General features: G+C 45.6%; 1 protein-coding gene across 1 annotated transcript in view; it reads right to left on the reverse strand.

Annotated features, from left to right (window-relative positions):
* Positions 1-10,804, reverse strand: part of SLC25A18 (solute carrier family 25 member 18) — a 20,825-nt gene extending 10,021 nt beyond the window's left edge. The window contains exons 1-3 of the mRNA XM_018562089.1: positions 10,772-10,804; positions 5,022-5,096; positions 2,548-2,670 (exon numbers count right to left, since the gene is read on the reverse strand). Coding sequence (XP_018417591.1) covers positions 2,548-2,670; positions 5,022-5,038 — 140 coding nt within the window. The 5' untranslated portion in view covers positions 5,039-5,096; positions 10,772-10,804. The remainder of the gene's footprint in view (positions 1-2,547; positions 2,671-5,021; positions 5,097-10,771) is intronic.
* Between the last annotated feature and the right edge of the window lie 1,082 nt (positions 10,805-11,886).

The raw sequence follows: 11,886 nt of genomic DNA on the forward strand, positions 1-11,886 counted from the left end.
AGAGAGGGGAAGGGAGGGAGATGGATGAAGAGAGGGAGAGTGGGGAAGGGAGGGAGATGGATGAAGAGAGGGAGAGTGGGGAAGGGAGGGAGATGGATGAAGAGAGGGAGAGAGGGGGGCGTGAGAAAAAGAGGAATGAGGAAAAGGTAGAAGGAAGGCAAGAGATGGGGAAAGGGAATGTAGTCAGAAGGGAAGAGGATAAGAGAGAGAGGAGAAGTGAGGGAACAGAAACATAGGGACAGAATGGAGAGGGAGAAGAGGAGATGGGTGCAAGATAACAGAAGAGGAGAGTGGAAGAATGTGAAAAGAAAAGGAGAGAGAAGATGAAGGGTAGAGGAGGGGGGTAGAAGGTAAAAGGCGGAGTAGGAGGCGGCAGAAAGAGGGATAGAAAAAGAAAGACAGAGGAAAGAGGAGCAGAGAAAAAAAGGAGGGAGAGGGGGGAAGAGAGGGAAGAAAGTAAGAAGGAGATGAAGAGGGAGGCACAAACAGGGAGGGAGAGAGAGTGGGAGGGAGAGAAGAGCGAGGGAGGTAGAGGATAGGGAAAAAGTTAGAAGAGGAGGACAGGAGGGAGAGAGAAGAGGGGGACAGGAGGGAGAGAGAGATTTGAAGTCATTACTGAACACGCAATGGGTTAATGGTTTCATGACTGGTTATGTTGATAAATGATCTGTTGTCAGTTCTTATACATTTGCTCTCCACGCTCGGCCCAGTCACACTCAGATATCATCTGATAACACACATTTTATGATCGGACACTTTGCTGGGACGTTTGCGCAGTCGGGGTGCGGTCGGTCACCACACATAGTTCTCTTAATAACAAACACATTCTGCCCCATGCTGGAAGTGATGTGAATCATCGCAGGAAGGAGGAGGAATGTCGGCTACAAATTCCACTAAAGGAAATTTACCATCCTTGTGGCTGCTGGGAGGCGGCTGGGAGCTTTGGAGCAGCAGAAAGAGAGAGAGAGCAATCTGCAAATGTCTGGTAACCCATAGCAACAAAGCTGCAGTTACCCTGCATTTTCAAACTGCTTAAACCGGATAAAATCTGGTTTTTGGTTACTTAATGTTGGATTTCTGTACAGTAAAGAACACTTTTACAGCTGTCATTAAAATATACAGGGGGAGATTTATAAAATCTGGAGCAGTTGCCTATAGCAACCAGTCAGTGTCTCTCTTCAGTTTGTTTAGTTAAGCTTTGAAAATGAAAGGTGGATGCTGATTGGTTGCCGTGCACAGCTGCTCCAGATTTTGATACATTCCTCTAACAGTGTTTTCTTTTTGGTTACGAGGGAAGCTTTAGGCCTGTGACACACTGCACGCAAAGCCGTGCAGAGCGAAGCAAAGCTGTCCGGCACGGAGCTTTGCGTGCAGTGTGCGAGCTGAGTGCAGGCAGATGATTGACTGCACCTTCAGCCAATCGGCTCGTGTGTAACAAGCGGCCAGACGATGCATTCATGACGCGCAGGTTTATACGCGCAAACCGATTGGCTGAAGATGAAATTTCTCATCTCGGCGCGTTCAGCTATGCGAGCTCTCGCAGGCTGACGTGTCGAGGAGAAAATTACATGACACACTGCTCGCGAAGGCAGCGCGACACCGCTTCGTGCTGCTTCGCGTGCAGTGTGTCACAGCCTTTACTGTAATTTTTGGTGACCCTAAAGTGGACCTGTCATTAGATAGATAGTTTGCATGTTGGTGCAGCATGCTCAGTAATGTGTCAGTGTAATCCCGCCCCCCCCAGGTATTTATTACTTCTCACAGAGATCACAGTGCTTCCCCTGACAATGCCTTCATCTGCTTTTCTCTCCAGAAGGACGGAGCCCTCTTTGTTTAGCCATCATCCAGGGTCACCCTCTACTTCCTGGACTGAAATTCCTGGACTGAAAGACCCTGGTGTATGTGCACTTCCTGATTGTGTTCACAAATGTTTGACACAGATCAGTACCTACTATATCATTGTGTGACAGGGAAATGTCAAACCTTCACTTCTACTTCAGGTCAAAATCGCATGGAATGCTTTTATGTAAAAGACAACCTGACCCGAGTAAATACATAGAGGGGGATTTATCAAAACTGGAGCAGACAAAATGTGGAGCAGCTGTGCATGGCAACCAATCAGCTTCTCTCTTTCATTTTCATATCTTAACTGAACAAATTGAAGAGAGAAGCTGATTGGTTGCCATGGGCAACTGCTCCACATTTTGTCTGCTCCAGTCTGATAAATTCACCTCAGAGTTTATCATTGCTGACCTACTTGTGGAAATGCTCATTGCCTGGCTGTCATGCTAAGCCTGCGGTTTCGCTATGATCTGAAATTTTCTGACCTGAGACAAGCAGCCAGCTGGTGAAGTTAGGACTTCACATCTCTGTACTTGTTCTGGGCCTATGACAAAGTATTGAAGCCAATGGATCAACATGACAATGAAGTTGAGCAGGGCAGCTGTTTCTTTGATTAAACACAGAACTTGGTGCTAAATATATACAATTAGCAGAATGAATATGAAATAAAATGTCAGCCCCGCCGTGTCTCCCCCGTACACTTACATCCCGCGATAGACGCCTTGCCCTTGCTGGTTCTGTAGTCGTGTCTTGGCCAGATCTATCGGGAAGACGCAGGTGACTCCCACCAGGCCGGCGATGCCGCCATTTATCAGTTTGGCCGGTAAGCTGAAACACAGAAATGTTCTTATTAGCGGGGATCTCGGGGAGCGGACAGAAAGACAAACGTCCAGAAACCTGCAAATGGGATTTCCTACATGACAAAATGCACCAGTTCACAGAAGTGTGCTGCCAATCACCAGCAACCGCATAATAATGTGATCTCTCATCAACTGCCACCTGGAACTGGTCATGTGATCTCTAATTAGCTGTGCAAACTATTGCCGCTATATAAATCCTGTATAATAATAATAACTGTAACTCGCAACTTGTCCTTTGATCTCGCATCAACTGCCACCTGTGACTTGTCATATGATCTCTCATCAACTGCCACCTGTGACTTGTCATATGATCTCGCATCAACTGCCACCTGTGACTTGTCATATGATCTCGCATCAACTGCCACCTGTCTCTACACCATGGACCGCTAGCCGCAGTGAAAAAAGGTCTTCTATGCCCGATCCTGGCAGCTGCAAGGGCAGTAATACCAAGACACTGGAAGTCAACTAGCCCCCCCCAGATATCAGAATGGGTGGAAGAACTTAATAATGTTATGCGATTTGAGGAACTCACATCTCGCCTACATAATAGATATATGACATTTAGGGAGAGGTGGAGCCCCTGGAGGGACTATATGAGTTCACCAGAGATTCTGGGATACTTATAAAGACTAGGAGGAGGAGGGTGAAAGAAGAGGAAGTAGAAGGATGTAGGAGTGTGAATGTAAAAAAATAAGGGGAAACACCATACCTAGACTCCGATCAACTAATTAAACTCTCTGTCGACTTAACTCCCCTGTTTTTTTCTCTTTTTAAAAAAAAATATCGAATATACCTATAATGCCCTTGTGGATGCCAAAGTATGACTGAGTTGGGGGTGAGGAAGAAAGGTATGAATGGTACGTCTTGTCCATATGTTGTGTGGTAGTGATCATGTAGAGGGAGTGATATGACTGGGATAATAAATCATATACGCAATATGTAGTGTGTTAAGTGTTAAATAAATGAATTGTTTCTGAAGATATTTTTGTAATCTGTGAAATATGAAATTAATAAAGAAATATTTAATTCAACTCCCACCTGTGACTTGTCATATGATCTCTCATCAACTACAACCTGTGACTTGTCATATGATCTCGCATCAACTGCCACCTGTGACTTGTCATATGATCTCGCATCAACTGCCACCTGTGACTTGTCATATGATCTCTCATCAACTACAACCTGTGACTTGTCATATGATCTCGCATCAACTGCCACCTGTGACTTGTCATATGATCTCGCATCAACTGCCACCTGTGACTTGTCATATGATCTCTCATCAACTGCCACCTGTGAATTGTCATATGATCTCGCATCAACTGCCACCTTTGACAGGTCATATGATCCCTCATCAACTACCACCTGCGACTTGTCATGTGATTTCTCATCAAATGACACTTGCAGCTGGCCATGTGATCTCTCTTCAACTGACACTTGCAGCTGGCCATGTGATCTCTCTTCAACGGACACCTACAGCTGGCCATGTGATCTCCCATCATCTTTCTCCTAGAACCGGTTGCGTGGTCTCCTACCAACTATCATCTAGGACTAATCATGTGAAATCTAATCAACTGGTCATGTGATCACCTTTATAAAATGCCAATTTGTGACTTGTCATGTGATCACTCATCAACCTCCATTTGGATGTCATCATGTAATCTCTCATCAACCTCCACCTAGTCATGTGATCTTCCATCAACTGCTACTTGGACAAGCCAAGCACTGCGATATGTCATCATCTACAACACCTCATGTGATCGTCTCCCACCTAGATCTGGTTAGGTGATCCCTTTTCAACTGCCACCTGGATCCGGTTAGATGATTCCCACTCAACTGCCATTTAGAACAGGTCTTGAAGTGTCTCATTTACGGACACCTGGATTTAAGTCATGTGATTTCCTATCAACTGCCGCCCCACAACTTCAAATATAAATTTATATGTAAACCATTAATATAGTCTTAAACCATGTAGTGCGAGGGCCTGTCCAATCTGATTGCATGGATTGTTTAGGTTCATCCTCGTGTTACATAGTTTTTGGTACAGCTAAAGGGACTCTACAGAGATTGTACAATCAGATTGTATGGTGTAGGGCCAGCGTTACAATTCTATAGCTAATCACAAATCATCAGTGAACTACAGGTGCCATACTGAATCACTGAGCGTGATGTAACTGGGCAGACATCTGGAAATGGTGATCTTCAGAAAGGTGTGACATGTATAATATTTTTGTGTCAGCCATCTGTATATAAAATAAAGTTAATTCATTCAAATATATGGCACTACCATACTCCATGGCGCAGTACAATAGCGTCACTGACCTGATCTGCTCAGGCATGGTGCTGCTGTTTTACAGGTTGGGGTCGGGTGTCCTTTGTCGCTCTCGGGCTGCTCAGCTGAAGGATAAAAATAAATAAATAATAAATAAAATGAAATAAATAACGTAAAATGCAAATAAAAACAAAAACTTTTTTTCCTCGACAACATTCAGCAGATTATCACTGTATAGCAGTTTAGGAAAAGACGTTTGTGGGAAAAATCCAAATACTGCAACTAAAAAAAGGGTGAAATGTCATCTTTGGTTACCGCGTGCATCATAAAATCTATAGGGATATCCATAGCCCGGGCCTCCATCTCACTAGGGTTGCCACCTTTTCTTTCAGCGAAACCCAAACACTCTAGCGACTCACGGAAGTTTTTTTGGGAGAATGAGTCATGGCTTATTCTTATGTGACTATCACAGACTGTTTGCAGTGGGGAGCAAGAAGGCAAGTATCTTAATTTTGGTTGCCCCGGTCTTCAAAACCTGGACTGTCTGGGTGAATCCCGGACAGGTGGCAACCCTAGATCTCACATCTATGGGTCTTGTACAACTGTGCGTTCGAGAGGAGTATAAGGGTTGTAGCTGGGCCCCCCGGACATGCACTGCGCCCTCAGCTCCTTCCTAGGTCCCACTATAGTGCCAAATCCCAACCTCTACCTCTGGGATTCGTGCCTGTAACTGTCAGTCTTGCAATGCCTCATGGGACTTGTAGTTCCACAACATCTGGAGGGCCGGAGTTGCCCACCCTTACACTATAGTGTCAAATATTGTATCCTGGTCCCTGTATGGTGTAAATTCCTGTACTCACAGTATTTAGTATATGATTTTTTTTTTTCATGCTTCATTTATATTATTCTACACATAGAGGCCAAACTGCCCATTAAAAGTGACAGTCACAGGGCCTGGGACATACCATATAACACTGCCGGGGGGGATTTACAACAGTCAGCTTTTATTCATATGGTTTAAACCTTTTTATCAAACAAGTTGTTGTAAATGTTTAAAGCAGACCTCAATGGCTCTACACGGCTTCAAGGAAATGCTCCCCCGATGCTAATCATCCATGTTGATGACGGAGACCACAGAGGGGATCAATGGCCGTCCTCAGTGCGGGGTCCTTTGCTGTCATGGGAACTCTGTGACCAAGTGACTGGCAGGCATGTGACCGCAGTAAACACTCTTATCTGCAGGGGGATGAGAGCCCAGGACTGGATCTCAGATACGTCAGTGCCTCTTCCCTCGGAGTTTTTGCACACCATACCAACTATTGCAGTGGTGGGACCTTTGTCCCGGTGACCCGGCCAAAGTCAGAGGACACCTGTACCCAACACAGACAACACTGATGGAATCAGGTATGACACATATTCAATAGGGGGAATCTATCAAACCTGGAGCAGTTGCCCGTCGTAACCAATCATTCTCTCTTTAATTTTTTAAAGCTTAACTGAGAAAACTGAAGAGAGAAGCTGATTGGTTTATTAACAGAATGCTTATATATGAAGCCTGATCATAAATGACCTCCGTGCTTAGGTGGCAGGTACACTTGCCCTGACTGGGAGCCCCAATCAGGGCATGACAGGGTTACCCGTAGTGCCCCATCACTGGCGCCACAGAATCGGTGTGCTCCCTCTTTGGGCACGTTGCCCTCTGGCCTGGCTGCTCCAGAATAAACCGAACAAAAACCTGCAGCCGTGGAAACCCTTTTGCTGCGCTGCCCATCGCCATGGAGACCAGCTACAGTCCAAATCTAGGCCCGGCCCGAAGCCTTTGTGACAAGGCGCCAGTGAAGGGGCACTGAGGTGACGTTAACCCTCTCCCCTCAGTTTTGCCCTTACTATTTACACCAGCCTGGCCCTGCCCACTGCGCGTTTCATGGTTGTCGCATTGCACAGCGCGTTCCGCGTGGATAATAGAATTGGATTTATTGTATTAATAAATGTTTTTAGAACGCTCTGCGGTGAATTGTGTGGCAGAGAATTGCTTTAGGTCATCACATTGTCTGCCTCAGCCACCCTGGCAGCCTGCCACCGACGTCAATAAAACACGCCTTGGTGGTGGCGGCGGCTCATGGGGAATCTATATGTTATTTTATTCCTTTATGGGTCGGGCGGCGTACGATCAGAGGACCTGCTGGGGCTGGTAGTTCCTCCGCAGCTCCCCACATGACACTACATTGGTTCAACAAAGGATATTGATGAAACTTGATTGGATGTTCCAAAGTTTGTTTATCGATTGTCTTATATCAATTAATTGTTGTAGTTGAAGCATTACATGTATGGCCGATATAAAATCTTTCAGATGATAAACTACAGCAGTGTTGGGCAACCTCAGCACCCCAGCTGTGCTGCGACTACATATCCCATGATGCCTCTGCATATGGGAGTCATGCCTGTGGCTATCAGAGCCTTGCAATGCCTCATGGGATTAGTAGTTCCATAGCAGCTGGAGTGCCGAGGTTGCCCACCCCTGCCCTAGAGCCTGGGGACATGGTGCCGGCTTACTGCAAGGCTTGCAACAGACAACAGGAAGCGTCAGAAAAATATAAATCGGGTCTAACGATGTTTTATAGTGACCCAGCCAAGAGGAGGAGAAGGAACTACAGCAGGAGGGGAGCAACCCTGGCCTTGGGACTTGTAGTTCTACAATAGCTGGAGGGCCAGAGTTGCCCATCCCTGGCCTACAGGTAACTGCATGGGGTGCACATTGGGGGGGAATGCATAAAAACTGGAGCAGACAGAATCTGGAGCAGTTGTCCATGGCAACCAACCATCTTCTCTGTCTCATTTTCCAAGCTTAACTGAACAAACTGAAAAGAGAAGCTGATTGGTTGCCATGGGCAACTGCTCGTTTTGATCAATTCCTTTGTTGCATCATTTTAACCCTTTCCACACACGGATCGCCTTATACCATCCGTCCGAAGGAATTCGGATTATTCCTTGCTATATAAGCCTACTTCCTCCATACATGACCCTGTGCGGAATGTACCCCCCTCCTCCTATAGTACAGGCGCAGGGGAGGCACATGACTGCACAGGCCCCACTTTCATTTTCACACTTCAGTAGACTGCAGATAAGGATCTGTTCAATGGCAGTGATCACTGACCTGCAGAGCTTACAGTCAACACAGCTTTATTGTAACTGGAAGTGTATTTGTTGTAAGTGACCTGGGCGATCTGCGCGGCTTGGGGGAGGTTCTGGCCAGTCTGCAGCCGGGAATACGCGGTTATACTTTCATAGAAACGTTTGTATGAGAAAGGAACATTCGATAACGCCATCGGATGTGACGAATGTCGCTCAAAGTTCCGATTGATTGTAACATTCGATTTTGGAATGAATGGAATTTCCCGAATGAAAACCACATTGGGGGGAATTTATCAGACTGGAGCAGTCAGAATCTGGACCAGCTTTGCACGGCTCAAATCAGCTTCTCTCTTCAGTTTGCTCAGTTGAGATTTGAAAATGAGCGATAGAAGCTGATTGGTTGCCATGCAAATCTGCTGCAGATTTTGTCTGATCCGGTTTTGATAAATCCCCCCCATTGAATTTAATTTGTTCCAGAAAATGTTTTCATCCCGCTCCTAGAGTCGAAATTGATCATCAATACGAGCCCATCAACTATTAGAAAATCGAACGAGCGTTCCTAAAATAATCGAAATTCCAATCGTCTATACCCAGCTTTCCATACAATCAGGCCGCAGACAGGCGGTGTCCATGTTCCAATTATCTTGTACACAAAGGAACAATTGTTTGCACTGGAACAATTGCTATTATTTTAAAGGTAAGAAGGTTCCAGAGGTGTCAGACACCCGGGCGACCCGACCATGCATGTTTATGGACCTGTCTGGAATCATGTCCTCTTGTGTCTATGGGCAGACATACACTCTTAGAGTTCTCCCGCTCAGCCTAGTGATAGTATAGATTCCCCCATCCATGCTAAAGAGTGTGGAAGGAGGAACCTCCCCTGTCGGCTATTGTATTCTGACAGCCGGTGCCCACAGCTCTCTGAATACTCAAACAGTGGCTGAAACAGTGACCCAGCTTGCGTCCTGGCAGTGAGATCATTAACTGGTATGTTCCTTTAAATCCGTACAGGTTCTTAAAGATTCCTTTCTGTCCAGCAGTAAAAGCTCGCAGGAGACGTCTCTACAGAGGAGCATAGCATGTCTTTACAGTTCCCCTGTGGTACCAAGAAAAGTGTACGCATCCTGCTGGACAAAGGGAACACTTAACGAGCCTGCACACACAGAAGTGATCAAAATGGGGTTATAGATCTTTTGTATGAAGTTACAATGTCACAAAACAACTAAAAGCTTTATCGTCACTCGGCTCTGAGACAAAGGTTGTACGGCGCATACAGAGCATTTGACAGTTTGACAGAGAGATGACTTAACACAGAGACAACCTAATGCAGAGACGACCTAATGCAGAGACGACCTAACACAGAGACAACCTAACGCAGAGACAACCTAATGCAGAGACAACCTAATGCAGAGACGACCTAACACAGAGACAACCTAATGCAGAGACGACCTAACACAGAGACAACCTAATGCAGAGACAACCTAATGCAGAGACGACCTAATGCAGAGACGACCTAACACAGAGACAACCTAATGCAGAGACGACCTAACACAGAGACAACCTAATGCAGAGACGACCTAACACAGAGACAACCTAATGCAGAGACGACTTAACACAGAGACAACCTAATGCAGAGACGACCTAATGCAGAGACGACCTAACACAGAGACAACCTAATGCAGAGACGACTTAACACAGAGACAATCTAATGCAGATACGACTTAACACAGAGACAACCTAATGCAGAGATGACCTAACACAGAGACAACCTAATGCAGAGACAACTTAACACAGAGACAACCTAATGCAGAGACGACTTAACTCAGAGACGACCTAATGCAGAGACAACTTAACACAGAGACAACCTAATGCAGAGACGACTTAACACAGAGACAACCTAATGCAGAGACAACTTAACACAGAGACAACCTAATGCAGAGACAACTTAACACAGAGACAACTTAACACAGAGACAATCTAATGCAGAGACGACTTAACACGGAGACAACCTAATGCAGAGACAACTTAACACAGAGACGACTTAACACAGAGACAACCTAATGCAGAGACGACTTAACACAGAGACAACCTAATGCAGAGACAATCTAATGCAGAGACGACTTAGCACAGAGACAACCTAATGCAGAGACGACTTAACACAGAGACAACCTAATGCAGAGACAACTTAACACAGAGACAATCTAATGCAGAGACGACTTAACACGGAGACAACCTAATGCAGAGACAACTTAACACAGAGACGACTTAACACAGAGACAACCTAATGCAGAGACGACTTAACACAGAGACAACCTAATGCAGAGACGACTTAACACAGAGACAACCTAATGCAGAGACAATCTAATGCAGAGACGACTTAACACAGAGACAACCTAATGCAGAGACGACTTAACACAGAGACAACCTAATGCAGAGACGACTTAACACAGAGACAACCTAATGCAGAGACGACTTAACACAGAGACAACCTAATGCAGAGACGACTTAACACAGAGACAATCTAATGCAGAGACAACTTAACACAGAGACAACCTAATGCAGAGACGACTTAACACAGAGACAATCTAATGCAGAGACGACTTAACACAGAGACAACTTAGAACAGAGGCAACCTAACACAGAGGCAAGTTAACAAGAGACAAGTTACCTTTTAAGGATGTGGGGTGGTTTCTGTGCACAGCTTACAGTTGGCGACTCTTCTGCGCGTATCTCAGCAGATCTGCCATACAAAAACAAAGTTTAAATAAATCCCAAACTTCCAGAGGATGTGAATATTCCTGATGCAGCAGAATCTGATGTCTCTCTTACCTGGTAGGCCAGCACACGGCTCCTGCTCAGTGCGGTCACCTGGATTTGTCACCCAAATAGTCCCCCGGCCTCTCCTCTCTGCAACTTTTTTTCTGCAACATTCAGATCCCTCTTTTTGCAAATCTCTGGGTTTGGCCTCTGGGAGGGACAGGAAAAAGGGGGAGGGGAGGAGAGAGGCTCCTCGCATACAAAGCTGCCTTCAGAGTTTGTTGTTGACCTAAAACAGGTTTACAGATTATCCCACAATTGCCCCGATTACTGTACATAGTTCATGCGGAGCACAGAACGCTTCTTCTGGATTCTCCTAAAACTTGATAAAGTCACTTAATGATCAGCAGAGCGGAGGAAGGAAATGAGTTGTGTTGTGTACAGTATCCTGGAGACGTTGCTCCCCCATGTTGTGTGTGTGTGTATATATTGTGTACCGTATTTGCCGGCGTATAAGGCGACTGGGTGTATAAGACGACCCCCTAATTTTCCACTTAAAACATAGGTTTTGGGCTATACTCGTCATATAAGACTATCCCACTTCCGAGGCAACACCATTTAAAAACATCATGGATGGATGTGCGGTAATACTGTGTGTACGGTAGCTTCAGCTACATACAGTACACTCATTTATACAGTATTCTATTAATGAATACAAAGCTTGCTTGGATTGGCAGAGGTTGTGTACATCGCTCACCGTGATTGGCTCAGCTACTGTTTGTAGCCAAATCTACCGTACATACAGTATTACCGCACATCCAGCGGGCTGACAGATTAGGGATGTTCGTTTTGGGCCAGCTTGGCCTAAACGAACTGAAGGTATACATTGTATACCCCGCGTATAGGACGACCCCCGATTTTCAGGGGATGTTTTTAAAGGAGAACTATGGGGTCAGGGCTTTTCCCCATAGTTCTCCTTAGGGTAACGGGAGGACACAAACTAGCGTCCTCCCGTCACCCTAAGCT

The sequence above is a fragment of the Nanorana parkeri genome, unplaced genomic scaffold (genome assembly GCF_000935625.1).
Source record: "Nanorana parkeri isolate BGI_ZX_2015 unplaced genomic scaffold, ASM93562v1 scaffold560, whole genome shotgun sequence".
Lineage (NCBI taxonomy): Eukaryota > Metazoa > Chordata > Amphibia > Anura > Dicroglossidae > Nanorana > Nanorana parkeri.